At 35.3% G+C, this 21,940-nt stretch overlaps 1 protein-coding gene across 1 annotated transcript; it reads left to right on the top strand.

Annotated features, from left to right (window-relative positions):
- Window positions 1-1,307: 1,307 nt before the first annotated feature.
- LOC127102127 (uncharacterized) lies at window positions 1,308-3,575 on the top strand. Its single transcript, XM_051039538.1, has one exon. The coding sequence runs from the start codon at window positions 1,495-1,497 to the stop codon at window positions 3,343-3,345; it is 1,851 nt and encodes a 616-aa protein (XP_050895495.1). The 5' UTR covers window positions 1,308-1,494; the 3' UTR covers window positions 3,346-3,575.
- The last annotated feature ends 18,365 nt before the right edge of the window (window positions 3,576-21,940 follow it).

Here is a 21,940-nt window from a genome sequence, read left to right as displayed (position 1 = left end):
AGCAGGTTATGTTGTCCAAAATAACACTTTCAAGGCTTCTTTCATTAATATGAAAAATTTACATATCATTAAAGCCTTCAATGTTGTTATTAAGCCTCCAAAAACACCATTCATTAAAGAAATTCTTTGGGCTCCCCTTCTAATGGCTGGATTAAATGTAATACTAATTGAGCTTTTGCTTACGATTCTACTGTTGTTGGCGGTGATGGCATCTTCCGTAATCATCTTGGTAACTTTGTCCTAACCTATGCATAACGGTTCAATTGTGTTTCTCCCCTTCATGCTGAATTTGGAGTTGTTATCAAAGCTATGGAAATTGCAATCGACAGGGGTTGGACGAAGTTATGGCTTGAGACTGATTCTCTTTTGATTACCAAAGCTTTATCTAACCGTTCTTTGGTCCCGTGGATGTTTAGAAGCCGTTGGATTTCTTGTATTCATCCTAGTCATTTTAACTTAGTTATAACACACATCTATAAAGAAGGTAACACATGTGCCACTTTTTTGGCAAACTTTGCACTCGACACCAACGCGCTCGCTTTTTTTGATTCCATTCTTCTCGGAATTCAGAATGATTTTGTAAAGAATATGTTAGGATTACCTTTTTTATATTCTCTTAATTTCGAGGCTAACTTGTTCCCTTTTTTGTTTTAGTGTTTTTCTAATATATTGACCTTTTTATAAAAATAAAAATAACCTAGTAATTCAACCGTTTGATATAGTCAATGACTCGTTTGAATTTTTTAAATTAGAATAATTTAATCAAAATATTTTATTTTATTTTTAATTTTGATGCTAATGTATCAAAAGAATTCATTTTAATTGGAGGACAATGTAAAGCGATTTTTTAATTAATCTCTTTTAAAATATTAACAAAATACTTCATGCTTCATATAAAATTATTTTAATATCTTTCATAATGATTTATTTTAAAATAAATTAATATATTAAATATATTTTATTTAAGATACATGTTTCGAATCAAATCAAAATGTGTTAGTTTTTTCATTCTAAAATAATTGTTGAATTTTAAAAAATTATTTATTTTAAAATATTTGACAATATAATTTTTATTTTTTTTCTATTATATCTCTTAATTAAAAAATTCTATTATATTTTTTAATTAATATTTTTAATTTATTATTTTTTCATTTTACAATTGTTGATAAAGATAATTTGATAAAAAAATTATTATTTCTCATTAATTACATTTTTTTTAATACTTGTGAGAATGTTAAATATTAGATTTATTCTGGGACCCGCATGGAGTACTATGAAACGAAGTCGTTTAGGTCAGTCCCATCTGAAATCGATAACTACTCCTATCCGTCTCTGGAGTCTTCACAATGCCCTAATTTCACATGAATGTAACCCTAATTGGATAACATTTTTTCATTGTTTCTTCTTCCTTAATCCACTCCATCAATATTTGATTTTCCTCTCTGGTTTTCCGTTTCAAACACTTCATAATTCTTCACTTCTTCTGCTATTTCAATGTACACCAATATCTCCAAAACCCAAGCATTTCCTCTTGCATCTAAAATATCTTCGCAACCCAGATGCTTCAATTCACTCCCCACTGTAAACACCCAATTTTCTTCCCATAAAAATTCCATCTTTACAAACCCCAGATGTAAATTTCGAACCCTTGAAATGGGAAAACCGTTAAATCCGTATGGGTTTATGTTACAGATTGCTAGAAGATACTGTGGTGCGAGAAGTGCTGAGAAGCAGCTTCCTTGGCTAGAAATGGATGGAGTTAAGGAAAGTAGAGTGGTGGAGAAAGCAAAAAGGGTCAATGTTAGAGGTTCTGTTCAAGAGGATTCGGTGAAGAATGTGAGTGTTAAGTCCTCTTGGGAACAATCAGTTGATAGGTTAGAGAAAACAACAGTTCCAGAATTTAAGCAGAGATTGCGAGAATCAACTTTTTCGGTGAAAGGTGGTGATTCAGATAAGGAAAAGAAGAATGAGTTTGTTGAGAAGGCGAGAGAGCGTAGAAGTGATGGTGGTAGCAGATATGGTAGATTTGATGATAAGAGAATTGCTAGCAACACACCCTCTAATAGGTACGGCAAATTCGATGGTAAGAGGAGTGCTAGGTCTGGCAAATTTGATGATAAGAGGAGTGCTAACAACACACCCTCTAATAGGTATGGTAAATTTGATGATAAGAGGAGTGCTAACAATGCACTATCTAAAAGATATGGTAAATTTGATGATAATGTAGAAGAAAGAATTGATGATAATGTTGAAGAAAGAAATGATGATGAAATGGAGGATGTGGAGAATGCGGAGGAGGAGGAGGGTGTTGATGATCCAAGGTGGGATAACATAAGGAATAGGTTCCAAGGTGGATCGGAAAGACCTGAATATCGAAGATGGGATAGTAATGAGAATTGGGGTAGAAAGACATGGAGAGAGGCTACTGAATCCACTGTGCCCAAGGTTGTTGGTGAAGGAATCTATGGGGTTGGTCCAGTTTTGGCTGCATTGTCAGCTGGAAGAAGGGAGTTCTATGCATTGTATGTGCAACAAGGGTTGGATTTGAGTAGCAACAACAGGAAAAAGAAAGACAAGAAAGGGTTTGAGAGGGTTCTTAAGATTGCTGAAAAGCTCAATATAAGTATAAAAGAAGCATCAAAACATGATCTGAATATGGTAGCGGACAACCGACCTCATCAAGGTTTGGTATTAGACGCTTCGCCGCTTGAGATGGTGAAAATACAGGAATTGGAACCTTTTTCTCTTGAGGAAGGCAAGGGTTCTCTTTGGGTAGCTTTGGACGAGGTTACTGATCCTCAGAATTTGGGGGCAATTATCAGGTCTTCGTATTTTTTTGGAGCTACCGGGATAGTTTTATGTGCAAAGAATTCAGCTCCATTGAGCGGTGTTGTGAGCAAAGCAAGTGCAGGCTCGCTTGAGTTAATGGAACTTAGATATTGCAAGAATATGATGCAATTCTTAGTGTCTTCGGCCGAAAACGGTTGGCGAGTTCTTGGAGGATCTGTCTCCTCTAAAGCGATTTCATTGAATGAGATCGAACCTGGTCCACCGACTATTCTTGTTTTGGGCAGTGAGGGCACAGGTTTGAGGCCTTTGGTGGAGAGATCATGTACTCAGTTGGTTAAAATTGCTGGTAATATTCCTCTAGACTCATCTGCTAGTGAACTAGAAGGTGAAAGTACCAGTTTAAATAGCGAGATCGCTGGTAAAGAGTTTCTTTCATTTTTGGCTGTGGAAAGCTTAAATGTTAGTGTAGCAGCAGGTGTGCTTCTTCACCACTTAATTGGTGGTAAAAGCTCTGTCGAATCTTTGTCGGACGCAAATAGACAGATTTCTGAGTAAGACTAGAAGATCTCAATGTATTTAGTCTGTTATTTTAGTGTCTCATATGCTGTAGTTTCTCGTATTTTTATCATTGGATCAGGTAATAATCATATTACAATCCTATGAGCAAATTGGTCTGTAGAACAGGATTTTGGTTGGTTCACAAATTTTGCTGCATTTTAACTTGATGATTCAATATGTTGGACATCACAGTATGCAAATCAAAGGGAAAGAATAGCTTAATTTGAGAGTTGAGGCTTGTTTTTGTTAGTTTATGGATTTAAATTATTTAGGTGTGTTAGTTTAGTTAAGTTTCAGATATGATTTTTTTTTCATTACAACCCAAGTTTATAAGATATTCCCTTAAAATAACTTTCAAAACCATTTTCTGCATTTTTAAGCAGCATGGAGAAAAACATTTTCTGCATTTTTTTTTTCAATTTTTAAAGTTAAGAAACATAATGCTATTCAGGTGACCAACAATCACCACTCTGACATGGATCGCGAACAACCACCATTTTTAACCACTACTACTAGTACAATTACTATTAAACAATACATTGTATATTTGTAATATTTTAATTATTTTATAAACTTAATGCTATGAAATGTATTTATGTTTGAAACCGATTTTAATGTTTGAAAATCTAATAACTCAAAACAGGAACTGAATTTTAATTTTTGACAATTTCAAAATAAAAATAAGAAATCACCCTAAACATAGCTTAAAGAAATAACAAACTCTAATTTCAATGACTTACCAAGTTATCGGGGTAAGAGTACTCATTGAAGCAATTAAATAAGTTAACATAAAATACAAATACAAATAATAAATTAATATTAACCCAAAAGAGAAAAGAAGAGAAATAAAGAAGAGAAATTCGAGTAAGGACTCGTTCATAAAGCATTAAATTAGGACCTTGATTACATCCTATGTTGGTCGGTGCATCTGCACAAGTGTTCGACTCACGATAAATATGATAAATCGCGCTTCCCAATTCAATTTTAGCAACTATTTAATTTGATGTATCAATCGTATTCCTATTATACTATCCTGTTTAGAATCTAAAATGTTTTGAACAATCACTTTGGAATCTATATGAAGCTCAATAACTCAAAACACAAGCTCTTTTGTTAATCTTGATCCTTCTAACACACTCCCAAAGTTCAACAATATATGCACTACAAGAACACAAATATCTTGTGAAGCCTCCAAGTCACTGACGACCACATCCAAGTATAAATCCATCCTTACTAGTTTCATCCGTGTTCAGTTTCACCTAACCCGAAGGAGGATGAGACCACCTTATTTGCTTAGTCTCTCGAGGCAAATCCATCTTATTATCATGCAGCTCCGCTGTCAAAAAATACTCATAAGAAACTTTAGTAACGTGTTACCACAAAATTCTAGGTCTTATAAAATTCTCATCATGTTATTCCTTATTCCTCAATATCCAAAGTGCATGGTAAGAGGTTGCCCAAAGTTCTGACCACCACGAATCACCACTAATACTAAAACTGCAAAGTAGTATTCAATCACTCTTTAATATTACTAGTGAAAAAAGAGTCTCTCACATCCAACATAACCACAATCCAAATAGAAAAGTCAAAGGACATTCACATAAGACTTGTATAATTGATTCCTCCTATGTTCTACAGTGACTACTAAAAGGTCCTCACAGTTGCATTTTTTCCCTCTCATTGGTCATTATCCTACCATGATACACCAACCAAATAAAAGACCTTATGCATTCAAGGCCTTTAACCTTCCATATCAACCTCCAACTATTCTTGTCATTTTGCCTATCAAAATTACACATTAATTTATAACTTGATGAAACAATATACTCACTTTTTTATCGCTTGGCTAACAACGAATATATCTTCCGCTATTACCATCAAGAGGGAGATTAACTAGAATTTTAGTCACCAGATTTTTAGGAAACAGATGCTTTAAAATATCGATATTCCATTGACCATGTTGATCCAATAAGTCCTTTAAATATTGATAAGAAGTTGTATTGACGCCAACTGTATTAATATCCATTAACTTCATACTTGGTTCAACCCAACAATGAGACCAAACATCTATATTGGTGCCATCTATAAAACAATACGTAAATTGAGCAAAATTAGTTCACAAGTTGCAGATATTCTTTCAGAAACTGGAATCATTTTCCTTAACAATCACATCCACATAACCAACATTGTTCCTCATAAATTTGGCACACATAACTTCACAATAAAGAGATTATTCATTATTGTGAATGACCCAATTAAACTTCAAAATACAAGCATTATTCATAACATTCAACCGTCTAATACCCAATCCTCCTAAGAACTTTGGAAGTGTTATCACATCCCACTTCACCAAATGAACTTTTCTATGCTCCTCGCTATCACCCCAAATAAAAGAAAGATATAATTTTTTAATTTCATGCAAACAAGCTTTAGGAATACTAGTAGTTATCATAGTATAGATAGGAAGGGCTTCGATAACAACTTTAGAGAGAGTTACCCTACATATAAAAGAAAGGTGTCAATCTTTCTAAGAGGCCAACTTCGACTTAACTTGCTCCAAATTATAATAAAATCAGATCTTATTGGTTCTCTATTAAGGAGAGGGACATCCAGATACTTTCCAAACAATTTTGTTTCATGAAAGTCAAACATAGTGTCCAATTTACCTCGATCAGACACATAAGTGTTTCAAGAGAAAATAATGCTTGTTTTTATCAATACTCACTTGTTTATCATACAATAAGCAAAATTGTTTAGCAATATCGAAAAAACACTATATTTGAACCTCTATAGCTTGATCAAACAATAAAAGATCATCAGCAAACATCAGTGAGATATGACAGGATCATATCTACCCACCTTCATATTTTTCCAAAAGCTTTGCTCCACACTATGAGAAATAAGATGAGACAACTTATCCATATAAACAACAAAGAGGTACAGAGAAATAGGACATCTTTGTCTGATACCTCTCTGAGGTTTGAAAAACTCTAATTTAGTTCTATTCCATTTCACATTAGTAGTTACAATTGTAGTAGAGGACATAATTATAATGATTATCTCCAAAGAAAACCCCACCTCCTTCAAGATATTTTCAATGAAAAAACCACTTTAGCATATCATATACTTTAGTTAAATCAACATTAATCACAAAATAATCTATCTTCCTGTAGATGTTTTTGATTGGCTGCATTTTGTGTTAAAACACTAACTGTACTCTGATGTTTTGGCTGATGTCATGACATGCTTGAGTAGTATGCTGCAGGATTAGCTAATACAGGATTTACTGAATGTCAAACTGGATGTTATGACATTCATCCTTGACAGCAGACACTGAATTATAGGCAGGGTGGTTTTTCTGCTACAGTTCAGTATTTAGTTCAGTCTGTTTTCAGGAGAATAACAGACCTGGCACATAGCCTATTGGCTGAATGTCAAACTGAATGTTATGACATTCATCCTTGACAGCAGATACTGAATTATAGGCAGGTTGGTTCTTCTGCTACAGTTCAATATTTATTTCAGTCTGTTTTTCAGGAGAATAACAGACCTAGCATATGGCCTATGTTCTGGACGTCAAACTGAATGTTATGACATTCATTCCTGACAGCATATGCTAAAGTGTAGGCTAGTTAGTTTTTCTGTTTCAGTATTTTTCTCAGGCTATTTTTCAGGAATCTAACAGCTGAGCTAAAATCCAGGAAACTAACAACTGAGCTACAATTAAGAGGCCTAATATATAGCCTATTTGTTAGCACCCTAATATGTAGAAATTAGGTTAACTTGCTTAACCTTAATTTTAGGAAATACAAGTACAAGGCCCAAGTGCTGCATTATAAAAGGATGGCAATCCTACTTTCAGCAATTCAGGGGTTTGAAGCGTGAAGCATTTATTGTACCAACATATTTCACTGCTGTATTTTATTTGTGTCTTGTATTAGGTTTAACTTGTGAGCCAAGCAATTATCACCTAGATGATTGCATTGGACTAGGGTGTTCATTGAGTTTTAATAGTTGTGTCACTCTAAGCTTTTAAGCGTGAGTGCTGTGTTTCTTGATTAAAGCTATTAAGCACAATCAAGAGTTGTTTGAAGTGTAACTTCGCCATTAACTTTAAACCAATTAAAGGTTGTAATCACTATGGTGATTGAGGGGGAGTGAGTAGGAACTCTGATCTGAGTTTAGATTGAAATTGCATTGGGTAGGTATTAAGTGATAGGATTAAATAGTTGGTTTAAGGCCTGAATTAATACTGCTAATAGTGGATTTCCTCCTTGGCTTGGTAGCCCCCAGACGTAGGTGTGTTTGTCACCGAACTGGGTAAACAATTCTTTGTGTTATTTATTGCACTTTACATTTAAGTTCTGCATCATTCTTGTCTGTGCAGAACTGGATGTCATAACATCCAGTGTAACATCGAAAGTCTGTTAACTAGAATTTCAATTGGCATCAGAGCAGGCACCCTGCATGTTAATTTCTGGGTGAGATCTAGGGACGTTACTTTCTAGTACCATGGACAAGGATGTAGGATTCTCAAATAGACCCCCCATGCTGGATGGTTCTAACTATGATGACTGGAAACCTCGTATGATAGCCTTCTTGAGGTTTCTGGATAGCAAGGTCTGGAGAGCTGTCAACAAAGGATGGGAACATCCAACAAAGACAGGTAAAGATGGAATCATTATGCAAATTCCAGAAGAAGAGTGGGACAAGGAGCAAGAGGCATTAGCCCTTGGAAACTCTAAGACCTTGAATGCACTGTTCAATGGGATAAATAAGAACATCTTCAGACTGGTGCATCACTGTGAGCTGGCTAAAGAAGTTTGGGATACTCTCAAAACAACTCATGAAGGTACCTCCAAGGTGAGGATGTCTAAACTTCAGATGCTGACCGCCAAGTTTGAAAATCTGAGGATGAAAGAGGATGAGACTATTCATGACTTCCACATGAATATTCTTGAAATTGCCAACACTTCTGGTGGCTTAGGAGAGAAAATGTCTGAAGAAAAACTTGTAAGAAAGATTCTCAGATCATTGCCCAAGAGATTTGCCATGAAGGTCACTGCTATAGAAGAGGCTCAAGATATCTGCAATATGAAGGTTGATGAGCTTATTGGTTCTCTCCAAACCTTTGGAATGGGCCTGTGTGAGAATGTTGAAAAGAAGAACAAAAGCATAGCTTTCATATCAAATACTGAAGAGGATTCAGAAGAAGGAAGTATTGGAGGTGATGAAAGCATATCAGAAGCTATAGCCATGCTTGGAAGACTGTTCAACAAGTTCATAAAGAAGATTGATCAAAAAGGGAGACCAAATGTCAAGAACATTTCGTCTGACTTCAGTAAAAGATCAACATCTGAAGAAAGCTCAACCAAGGCAAGGGAATCCAGTGTCATGGATGTGAAGGTTTTGGACACATTGGAGCTGAATGTCCTACGTACCTCAAGATGCAAAAGAAGGGACTATCTGTCACCTGGTCTGAAGGAGACTCTGAGAGTGAATCTGAAGGAGAATCTGCTAAAGATGTCACTGCACTAACTAGTGTTTGTGCCTCTGATGATGACTCAAGTGGAGATGAACTTACCTTTGATGAACTTGCTGCTTCATATAAAGATCTATGTATCAAAAGTGCAGAAGTGTGTATACAAGGAGAAAAGCAGAAGACACTCATCAAGGAGCTGGAAGTTGAGAAGAAGAAGCATCTGACAGTCATAGATGGTCTAAATGGTGAGATAATCTTGCTGACCTCTAAGCTAGATCAAATGACAAAATCCATCAGAATGCTGAACAAAGGAACTGACACTTTGGAAGAGATTCTAAAGGTGGGACAGAAATCAGGAACCATGTCTGGTTTAGGCTTTGCTAAGAAATCCTCAACTGAACACAAAAGCTCAAAGGCTGAAGTTCAGAAAGTCAAGCAGAAGTCACAACCAATGTCACAACATCGGGGAAACCGGAGGATTAACCATCAGAAGAAGAAATTTCAAAGATGGAGATGTCACTACTGTGGAAGATTTGGTCACATAAAACCCTTCTGTTACAGGCTGCATGGTTACCCTAACCAGACACCTCAAACCAGACCTAAGAAGAAGGTATCTAAGCATAATGCCCCCATCAAGAAACAACAATGGGTTGCTAGATTATCTCACACAGCTCTAAGGGCATCTACCAGAGAAGACTGGTACTTTCATAGTGGCTGCTCAAGACATATGACTGGTATGGAGAACTTATTGGTGGAGATACAACCTCATACTACCAGTTATGTGACCTTTGGTGATGGTGCTAAAGGAAAAATCAAAGGTGTTGGTAAGCTGGACAGTTCTGGAGTTCCAGAACTGAATAATGTGATGTTAGTAAAAGGACTAACTGCTAATCTCATCAGCATAAGCCAGCTGTGTGATCAAGGTTTCTATGTTCAGTTCACTAAGGAATTATGTGTTGTGACGAATGGAGATAGTCAGGAAGTTATGAGAGGATCCAGATCCAAAGATAACTGTTATCTATGGGAACCTAAAGTCTCAAACTACTCCTCAATTTGCTCCTCAGCCAAGGAAGAACAGGAGGTGAAACTGTGGCATAGACGTCTTGGACATCTTCATTTAAGAGGAATGAAAAAGATCATATCCAAGGAAGCAGTTAGAGGAATCCCAAAGCTGCTTATTGATGAAGGAAGAGTCTGTGGAGAATGCCAGGTTGGCAAGCAAACCAAGATGTCACATCCTAAGCTGGGACATCCTACAACATCCAAAACTCTGAAACTTTTGCACATGGACTTAATGGGACCTATGCAGGTTGAAAGTCTGGATGGGAAGAGATATGCTTATGTGGCTGTTGATGACCATTCCAGATACACATGGATAAGCTTCATCAGAGAAAAATCAGATGCATTTGATGTCTTCAAAGATCTGTGCATCAGACTCCAAAGGGAAAATGATAGTTGTGTTGTCCGAATTAGGAGTGACCATGGGACGGAGTTTAAAAATTCCAAGTTTGACGAGTTCTGCTCATCTGAAGGGATAAGTCATGAGTTTTCCTCACCTATTACTCCTCAGCAAAATGGGATAGTTGAAAGGAAAAACAGAACTATTCAAGAATCTGCTAGAGCTATGATTCATGCAAAGAAGCTTCCTATGCACTTTTGGGCTGAAGCTATGAATACAGCTTGCTATGTTTACAATAGAGTTACCTTGAGAAAAGGAACCTCTTCCACTCTGTATGAAATATGGAAAGGTAGAAAACCAACTGTGAAGTACTTTCATATCTTTGGAAGCAAATGTTACATTCTTACAGATCGCGAACAGAGAAGGAAAATGGACCCCAAAAGTGATGAGGGTATATTCCTAGGATACTCTACTAACAGCAGAGCTTACAGAGTTTTCAACTCCAGAACCAATGTCCTGATGGAATCCATAAATGTGATTGTGGATGATAAAGAGGAAGGAGCCAATGCCATAGAGGATGTTGGAACATTCCTTGAGACTTCAACAGACATACCAGTTAAGACTGAAGAGGTACAGGAAACTCCTCCTGAATTTGAGGTAGATGCATCCAACAAGGTGCCTTCTATCAGAATTCAGAAAGACCACCCTAAGGATCTTATCATAGGGGATCCCAATAGTGGTGTGACTACCAGATCAAGGGAGAATAGCTCAAATTCCTGTTTTGTATCCAAGGTTGAACCAAAAAATGTGAAAGAACCCTTGACTGATGAATATTGGATCAATGCCATGCAAGATGAACTGGAGCAATTTAAAAGGAATGAAGTTTGGGAGTTAGTTCCACGACCTGAAGGGACTAACATTATTGGTACCAAGTGGATCTACAAGAACAAGTCTGATGAGAAAGGAGTAATCACTAGGAATAAAGCAAGACTAGTGGCACAAGGATATACTCAAGTTGAAGGGGTTGATTTTGATGAGACATTTGCACCAGTTGCAAGGCTTGAATCAATAAGATTGCTGTTAGGTGTTGCCTGCATTCTGAAGTTCAAATTGTTCCAAATGGATGTGAAGAGTGCCTTTTTAAATGGCTACTTGAATGAAGAAGTCTATGTGGAACAACCTAAAGGGTTCTGTGATTCTAACCTGCCAAAACATGTGTACAAGTTGAGGAAAGCTTTGTATGGGTTGAAGCAAGCTCCTAGAGCTTGGTATGAAAGGTTGACTGAATTTGTGACCTCTAATGGATACAGAAAAGGAGGGATAGATAAGACCTTGTTTGTGAAGGATGAAGATGGCAAAATCATGATTGCCCAAATTTATGTGGATGATATTGTCTTTGGTGGAATGTCAGAGAAAATGGTGAAACATTTTGTTAACCAGATGCAATCTGAATTTGAAATGAGTCTGGTTGGGGAGTTGACTTATTTTCTTGGACTGCAAGTTAACCAAATGGAGGATTCTATGTTTCTCTCCCAAAGCAAATATGCCAAGAACATAGTTAAGAAGTTTGGTATGGATAATGCTAGTCACAAAAGAACTCCTGCACCTACTCATTTAAAATTAACTAAAGATGAAGGAGGTTCTAGTGTTGATCAATGCTTGTATAGAAGCATGATAGGTAGTCTACTATATCTAACTGCCAGTAGACCTGATATTGCCTATGCAGTTGGTGTGTGTGCTAGATACCAAGCAGAACCCAGAGTGAGTCACTTAAATCAAGTCAAGAGAATTCTCAAGTATATCAATGGGACTTGTGACTATGGTATGCTATACTCTCATGGCTCTGAGCCTGTCTTATCTGGGTATTGTGATGCTAATTGGGTTGGGAGTGCTGATGATAGAAAAAGCACATCAGGAGGATGTTTCTTTTTGGGAAACAATCTCATATCGTGGTTCAGCAAGAAACAGAACTGTGTATCATTGTCCACTGTAGAGACTGAGTACATAGCAGCTGGAAGCAGTTGTTCCCAACTGGTATGGATGAAACAAATGTTGACTGAGTATAATGTCTCACAGAATGTCATGACATTGTTCTGTGACAATCTCAGTGCCATCAATATTTCAAAGAATCCCATCCAACACAGCAGGACCAAACATATTGACATTAGACATCACTTCATCAGAGATCTGGTGGAAGACAAAGTGATTACCTTGGAACATGTAGCTACTGAACTACAACTTGCTGACATATTCGCAAAGGCTTTGGATGCTACTCAGTTTGAAAATTTAAGGGGCAAATTGGGAATATGTCTCTCTGAGGATTTATAGTAACCAAGGATGTTAGGAATGTATTGTTTAATATTTCAAACTATTAAACAATTGAAAGTGTGCTCTGATTGGTCAACAGATCATAGCTATTTGACTTGCAACAATTGTGTTAACAAGATGTTAAGGGGATATCCTAACATGAGACAGCCTATGTACCTGTTGGAGTTCAAGAACATGTTCATGCAGGAGTGGTTCAAGATGTCATACACAAAGTCATGGTATCTGATATGGTTGTACCTGCTGTGAAGCAAGAGTGTGTGTCTACTTGATCAAAGCTGTGAAGCAAGATCAAGTGGGTGTTGTCTTGATCAAAGCTGAAAAGCAAGATCAAGAGGGGGTATTCTTGATTGAAACTTTGAAGTAAAATCAAGATTGTGTTTCTGAAAACTGTGTGTAATTTATTTTGCTTTGGCAACATTTTTGACAAAAAGGGGGAGTAACACCTGTACCCCAGGGCAACAGGTTTGTTATTTGCTTGAATTTGCTTGAACAGATCTATTTGAAGTTGAAGATCCTCTATCCAGAGGTTCTGCTGCAGCTTGATGTTCAACGTCTATGTGTGATGAGTGTGTTGCTGTTTGCTATCTACTTGTGCTGCTGCTGTTTGAAGTTTTTTTTACTTCCGTGTGTGCTGAGTGTATTAGCTATGTTAATTCTCTGCTTGGATGTGTGTTTTTCGCTGCTGTGAACTCTGTTGTGATGCCAAGTTGTTTTAGCCAAAAATTTGCCAAAGGGGGAGTTTGTAGATGTTTTTGATTGGTTTCATTTTGTGTTAAAACATTAACTGTACTCTGATGTCTTGACTGATGTCATGACATGCTTGAGTAGTATGCTGCAGGATTAGCTAATACAGGATTTACTGAATGTCAAACTGGATGTTATGACATTCATCCTTGACAGCAGACACTGAATTATAGGCATGGTGGTTTTTCTGCTACAGTTCAGTATTTAGTTCAGTCTGTTTTCAGAAGAATAACAGACCTGGCACATAGCCTATTGGCTGAATGTCAAACTGAATGTTATGACATTCATCCTTGACAGCAGATACTGAATTATAGGCAGGTTGGTTCTTCTACTACAGTTCAGTATTTATTTCAGTCTGTTTTTCAGGAGAATAACAGACCTAGCATATGGCCTATGTTCTGGACGTCAAACTGAATGTTATGACATTCATTCCTGACAGCATATGCTAAAGTGTAGGCTAGTTAGTTTTTCTGTTTCAGTATTTTTCTCAGGCTATTTTTCAGGAATCTAACAGCTGAGCTAAAATCCAGGAAACTAACAACTGAGCTACAATTAAGAGGCCTAGTATATAGCCTATTTGTTAGCACCCTAATATGTGGAAATTAGGTTAACTTGCTTAACCTTAATTTTAGGAAATACAAGTACAAGGCCCAAGTGCTGCATTATAAAAGGATGGCAATCCTACTTTCAGCAATTCAGGGGTTTGAAGCGTGAAGCATTTATTGTACCAACATATTTCACTGCTGTATTTTATTTGTGTTTTGTATTAGGTTTAACTTATGAGCCAAGCAATTATCACCTAGATGATTGCATTGGACTAGGGTGTTCATTGAGTTGTAATAGTTGTGTCACTCTAAGCTTTTAAGCGTGAGTGCTGTGTTTCTTGATTAAAGCTATTAAGCACAATCAAGAGTTGTTTGAAGTGTAACTTCGCCATTAACTTTAAACCAATTAAAGGTTGTAATCACTGTGGTGATTGAGGGGGAGTGAGTAGGAACTCTGATCTGAGTTTAGATTGAAATTGCATTGGGTAGGTATTAAGTGATAGGATTAAACAGTTGGTTTAAGGCCTGAATTAATACTGCTAATAGTGGATATCCTACCTGGCTTGGTAGCCCCCAGACGTAGGTGTGTTTGTCACCGAACTGGGTAATCAATTCTTTGTGTTATTTACTGCACTTTACATTTAAGTTCTGTATCATTCTTGTCTGTGCAGAATTGGATGTCATAACATCCAGTGTGACATCGAAAGTCTGTTAACTAGAATTTCACTTCCTCTTCAAATTATGCATTCTATGAGCCATTTCTTGTGTTACCACAATATTATCATGAATATTTCTCCCTGGTAAAAAGTCTGTTTGAAAAAGAGACAATTTGAGGAATAATAATCTTCGCCCTATTTACAACCACTTTGCTAATAACCTTATACAAATTATGACAAACAGAAATGGGACGAAACTAATTAATAGACTCGTGATGTGATGCCTTAGGAATTAAGTGGATATCTGTTTGATTAGTCTCAACAAACACATCTGGATTAGCCCGCGTTTTCTTGACTAAAACACCTTATGAACCCATACTTGGATAAACCTTATTTATAAGTTAAATATGTAGAATATTTTAATAATTAAATATATATTATGACTCATGTGAAAAGTATTATTTGAATGACATGAAAGAGTGTTATTAAAATAAAGTGAAGATGTGTTATTCAAATGACATGAAAGAGTGTTATTCAAATAACATGTGAAGTGGTGTTATTCAAATAAAGTAAAAAGGTGTTATTCAAATAAACCGAAAAGATGTTATTGTAAATGAGCATTAATAACATCTATAAAGAAAAAGTGTTATTGTGAAGGGTGGATGATGGAAGTCGCAAGTGCACGACAATGCAAAGTAGTACAATAAATATCGAACCATATGGAGATATGTTTGATTACCGATTTTTGCTCTAGTGATGTGTAGCTAAGCCGATACAAATATTGGTGATTCATTGCAAAAGAATAAAATTAACATAATAAAAATCAAGACATGGGGTACATGATTATCTATCTCGACACACCCAATTCACTCCCTGAACCAAATACGAGAAAAACATAGCAAGTTATAGAAAATAGACAAACTTTTGCACAACATCTACTTTCGAAGCAAGTGTATTCTTTCAGATGAATAATTCGTCTGCTTTTTCTAGCCCAAATTATTCATCTAAGAACTAGTATTTTGGCATGGCTATAATACTTTTTCGACCAAGAGTGAGATGCCTTGTCAATGGCGCCTCAACTTGGTTGTTTAGCAATCCACTTTCGGATACTGGATCATTATCTTTCGGTACATTATCAATATTTAAGTTGTCTTTGCTTTTGTAACTGACACAAATATATTTAAGCAATCAAATTCTAAAATTAAAAAAAAACTTTGTTTTTCTCGTTATTCACATACGGATAAATCAATTGGGGTTCATCATGAGATATGCCTCATGACCCCTTGACCTTAATGGACTACTCACTCATGGTGAGAAACATCACAAATAAATAAGAAGTAAAGACATAACATGCATAACATAATAATTAAAAGTAAAAGCAATAAACCTGAATAAAATTAAGAGTACTTGAAACAGAGAAAAATGCTCTAAAAATTACAACAAAAACTACGAACTAAAACTAGAAGTAAGAGAAATTTTAGTAAGTTAAGTTGTCCCTAATTCAATAATTTTCAAGCCTATTTATAGCTAAAGATACAATCAAGAGCCTTAATATCATGCTAATAACTATAGGAAGTTTTTAAGGACTTCAATGGATAACTTTGGGACACCAAAAGTCTGAAAACTGTTACAAAATGCTAAAAATTCGCAGTTGGAACTGGGCCCAACACGGGTAGTGTCGTAACAACACAAGCAGTGTCAGAGAATACGGTATGCCCGTGTTGTCCTTGATTTCTTCATATGGGAGAGATTTCTGGTGCCAACACGACTCGTGTCAGCTGACATGGCCAAACAATGTTGGGCACATGAATTTTGTACTAGAGATTTTCCTAAACGCGTTATTTATGGTCTTTTCTGCTTTAGCTTGGCCCGACACTTCTTTATTGCCCGAAAACACTAAAAAAAACACGCCGAAACGCATAAAAAGAAATAAAATGATGAAAAATACATCATAAAATGACAATAAATCTAGGTAAAAAATACATTGCATGCACCACCTATCAAACACACTCAAACTTAAATTAATGCTTATCGTCAAGCAACACAACTTGCATAGGCAATTTTCAGGTCAAGTTGTTCAGCTCTGCAAAAACTTATGATAGTAAAAACACTGGTATTAATACGTGAATTTTTATTCAAGTCGGCCAAGACCTAGTTTTCCCTCTACTTGCTTGACACCAAAGGTATTACAAGGACACGAACTGTAGCAAAAAATACAGACCAAAGTTTCATATTTCAGATATCTATCTAACTATGCTTTGGACTTAAGTATCTCATTCATATTTTCCTTCCCTTTTGTTTGGGACAATCAAATTAAGGCATTTAGAATAATAATAATAATAATAATCACTTATATGCATGATCGATTGAGGATTTTTATTTAGATATTTACAACATATAAGTAAAGTAGTTGCCCCCTTTTTTTTATCTGTAGATGAAATTACACACAAATGTATGTTTATTTATTATTTCCCTTTTGGGTCGACGTTGGGGTTCGACCAATGTTTATTTGAATAAGTGGGTGAGGATTACCCAACTTAATATGTCCAGTTTCCTTTTATCGATATTTTTCATCTTTTTGGTAGTATTTTTTTTCCAATCGATCAAATATGATATATGAATCAATGGTATGTCATACTATCAATGATAAACTATTTAAGAAGTAATTCTCAAAATAGGAGGCTATGGTATAAAATACACTTTAAACTCGTATCCTACTCGGGAGACTTGGGATGTTCAAGTAATACCAATTTTATCAAACTTTCCTGGGATCCCTAAATTTGGCCTATCATTCCTCCAATACTATATACTTTCTTGGTTCTTTCATAATCAAAATCTTTTCAGAAGATTTTTTTTAATGATTCTAATTCGGGGAAATCCAACTAGGGTACATGCAATAGACACACATACAATAAAATAAACACACAACAAAAATTCAAAAAGTAAAACGCGAGAAAATAAAATAAAATAGGGAAATACATCCCCCCAACTTAAACCTAACATTGTCCTAATGTTTAAGAATAAGAGAAGAGAGGGTGAAGAGATAACTCGCATAGCACCTCCTAGAGGAGGTGAAAAATGCAGCATACGAGAGAATTGAATAAATTCTACCATTCTTTCCTTCTTTTCTTGAGTCTTACTTCCTTATTAAAACTAAATAAACTTGCAAAATGAAATAAAACAGAATATAATAGCAATTAAAAGTGCGGGTTGCCTCCCACAAAAGCGCTTTGTTTAACGTCGTTTAGCTCAGCGGTTCATGAGTGTCAGCACTCAATGTGGTTCCCTCAAAGTTGGTCCTTCAACCTTAAGCTTAGCGTTATTAGGGATCCATGTCCACCTAGCTAACCATCTCTCGTATCCATTTCTCTTATTTTTTATTCCTTATGTGGGGTGGTTCATACTTCTGAACCTGGGAGGTTGTTTTTGCTCTAACCTAAGTATCGGTTGTTCAGGTTTGACTTCATTAAAAGTATTAATCACATCAACTAAATAGCAATAAAACTTTGTGTAAGGGTATTTCAGGAGACTTGTCATTATGAATTAAATTGTTGCATTACCCACTTCAAAGGTCAACCTTCCCCTCTTAACATCAATAATTTCTCCAGTTTTACATTCCTCTAACTTTCTCTTTTTAGAGCGGATTTCTTTTAGGAACTTGACGTAGATGGGCATTTGGGAGAGAACTTCGGGGAAAGGCACATTAACGTAGATCATTTTTGGCATCTCTACGAATTTCTTAAATTAAGTCTTTACCCTAACCTTCACAAAATTTTATATAAATGGAATTGGTGGCTTATAGGTAGGAGGAGCAACATAAGGTGCTTTCTTCTCTATCTCTTCGACTACCTCCTTTTTAGGTAGTGTCGGTGGATTTTCCTCACTATCTATATTTTTCTTGTCATAACTCTCTTAAACCTTTTTATCCTTCTCCCCGAAACTCTCAACCTCTTTACCACGTCTTGTTGTCACGACATTCACATGTCTCTTAGGAAAGGATCCTAGAGTGATAGAAGACGAAGTTTGTTGTTTTGCAACTTGGGAGATTCAAGTATCCAATGTTTTGTTATGAGTGGAAATGGATTCAATCTTAGTGGTTAGACGCCTAAGAACCTAATTTGTGTGGAGGTTTTGGTTTCTAAATTCTTCATTTTAGCGAGTTTGCGTCGCCACAAAACTCTTCATATGTCGTTGTTGTAAGCTTGTTGTTAGGTTTGTTATTATTCATTGAAATGATCATGTTGTTGTAGTAGCCTTATTGTTTCTCACTAAAGAATATTCATGTTGCAACATAAATGTGTGGTTGTTGAATGAGAGAATGAGAGAGAGATTGAAAATGCCAGAATACGCTAGTCGCACCCCCTGAGCTCAACCGCACCCCTTTTCTTTTTTCTTTTCTTTTTTCCTTTATTTTTATTAATAAATTAATAGGCTCAACAACCCATTAACACTTAAACTCCATGTGCACCCTATTAACAAAATTGCACCCCTCTCTCTTTACAAGCTTAGTTTGTTTTTCTTTCTTATTATATTTTATTTTTTGTTCCCTTTTTTATTTATGCTTTGAAAATGCATTTTTTTTATTCATTTTGGTTTGGATTTAGTTTATCGGTAGTGGACTTATGTCCATTTGTGCCTTGATTTCCATGTTTCTAAGGTCCACTTAATTATTTACTAGCTTTGTTTTCTTAAAAAATTAATTAATCTTTTTTATCAAAAAAACATTGTATTTTATGAATTAAATATGTTAATCTTTTATTGGTTAATTTGATGTAATGTGTTTTCAACGAGTAAACCTTTTTTATAGAGTGACCGTAAATTAATTATCCTAAATTTGATTTTCTACCAAACTATGAAACACAATAATAAAATAAATTAGTAGGAGATTAAAGTCGGATTAAAAAGAGAATAACTGAATGAACATTCTTTTATCCTTGAGTAAACGAACGCAAGTAGTACAACTTGTTTAAGTTCGAATACTCATTTTCCTGATAAAAATAATGACTCATCCTGAGTACATTTTGGTCACTCTAAATTTTGTTCTTTTTTTAACAAACCAATAATTTAAGTGAAAAGAATAAAAAATGATAAATAGATGTACATCTATTTTAACCGTCGATTTTGCGTGACTCAAGTTGTACAATTTGGTAATTTTATTTCTCATTTTTCACATAAATTAAAGTCGGATTAAAAATGGAATAATTGGATGTATATCATTTTATCCTCGAGTAAACGAACGCATGTCGATACTCGTCTTCCTCCTTAAAATAACAATCAACAAACTTTTTTTCTTTTCGACATAGCGCGAGTAAATCATTTGACAAACCTTTTTTCGCCTATATGCGATCAAGCTATTTATTATTATTTAAAATCAACCAATGCACAAGTTTTTGGTGTCAAGAACTATGTATCTTTAAATTCTCCATCGCATCGGGAGGTACGTAGGAACATGATTCACATTTTGTTAAGCACCCTAATAAAAATAAAACTTTTTTCCTCTTTCTTGTAAATACGTCATACTCTGTTTTTGATAATTAGGACAAATCAAACATATTAAGGTTAACAATATCTTTTGCAAAATTAACTATAGGTAACCGTTTTCTAAACTGATATCGTAGGATGTTAATACCTTCCTTACACATAATCGACTCCTGAACCTAAATTTGATTATGATGGCCATATTTTTGTTCTTTAAGGGTTTTTATCAATGTTTTCCCTTTTCAAAAAAAATTTAGTGGCAAATTCATTGCTTTCGAGTGTTTTCTCGCTTGAATATTCTTCGCACCGCGATAAATGGGTATGAATAACCTATATAAATAGTGATGACTTGACGAGAGTCAAACACGATAATTGAACAAAAATTTATCTTCTTTTCATAATAGTTTTTCTTCCAAATAGTTAACAACAAAGAGTTTTGAGAAATTACAAATAAAAAAGAGATATATTGGATTTCGGTGGATTACACTTGTTTTTAATCATTATCACCAACAAGGTGCATATTTTAATGTCTTTATAAATGTGAGAATCTTATACTCTAATATCTATATAATGATGATAGTTTCTTAATTAAATACATAGCATGAATGAAATTAACTTATAAAATATACAAATATTTAACACCCGTTTTTTGTTCTCTTAACATTCATCTAATTATTGCTTTTATTATCCTTTCTCCTAGACACAACTTTAATTATGTCATCATGATTCATCGAATACTTTGTTTGCTTATTCTGATACTTTTGCTTTACCTTATCAACATGCTCAGATATCTATTTTTTAGAGCTACTTTTTTCTTTCTTCTGATGGTGAGCAATTGAGTTGCTTTAATTTTATCTTCCTCCTCTTTTCTATTGTTTTGAAAGACTTTTATTATATTGTCATCTTTATCCTCTGGTTGCTTATTCTGATACTTCTAGTTTAATTTGTCAACATGCATGGATATCTACTTGCCAAACCTATTTTTGTTTTCATTGGTGAGCATTTGAGTCGCTTTAAGCTTATCTTTCTCATCTTTGTTATTTTGAGTATCCTGACAACTATTTCTTAACTTGATGTAGTTCTAGTTCAATTTGAGGATGACATCCATAACCTATAAGTATTTGTTAGCAAATTTAGTTGTATTCCTAGATTTCCATATTCCCGTTATAATATTTATAAATAATGATAACGTCTCTCTGTTTATGTTTGGGATGTTTGTCTAATCCAAACAATAAAATTCTAGGTTTAAGTGTTATTGAAATTTAGATTCAGATGGGATGCAAACCACATATGGCTTGCCCACCCACATTTTCTGAAACAATGGGTATCCCTATGTATCCCGGTAAACTTATCATGGAGTCCTGAGATAGGTAGGCGAGATTCCCAATGTCAAGTCTCCATTGGTCATAATTATCGCAATAGCTAACCATGTCGTCTTATGGATTCTTATCAACAATGGATTGTAGGAGTCTGAACGCATTCAACAATTATGTTTTTCACCCTACAGATCCATATAATTGTCATGTTATTTCGCTAAAAGGAAGAGCGAGAGGACCGTGGATGTGTGTTTCTTAGTGAACCCTTGTGAAAGCGTCTATAGTTACAATTTAGAAAGGTCTTTCCTAGAGACACTAGACACAATGGATTCTAGTATCCATCTGAAGATGAAGTACCCCAACAACTTTGGAGAATGGTACGAGCATTTGTATCATTAAAAGCGACCATATATACCCCGTCAGTTTTATCTAGACCAGTAGTTTGGGAGATTTTATTCATCTACTTTTTGTTTTTGTTGAAGCTTTCAACGCCCTCTTCATCCAAGAAATAAGCTCTAACCAGAGCCTAATATACTTTGTATCCAAAGTATTGGTCAGACCAGAAACACATTACCAAAAGATAGAAAATATGGCATTAGCATTAGTGATTGCAACATTAATTCCCAGTTGTCAAGTGCACCGCA

Source organism: Lathyrus oleraceus, chromosome 7 (genome assembly GCF_024323335.1).
Source record: "Lathyrus oleraceus cultivar Zhongwan6 chromosome 7, CAAS_Psat_ZW6_1.0, whole genome shotgun sequence".
Classification (NCBI taxonomy): domain Eukaryota; kingdom Viridiplantae; phylum Streptophyta; class Magnoliopsida; order Fabales; family Fabaceae; genus Lathyrus; species Lathyrus oleraceus.
This window is presented reverse-complemented; position numbering and strand designations above follow the sequence as displayed.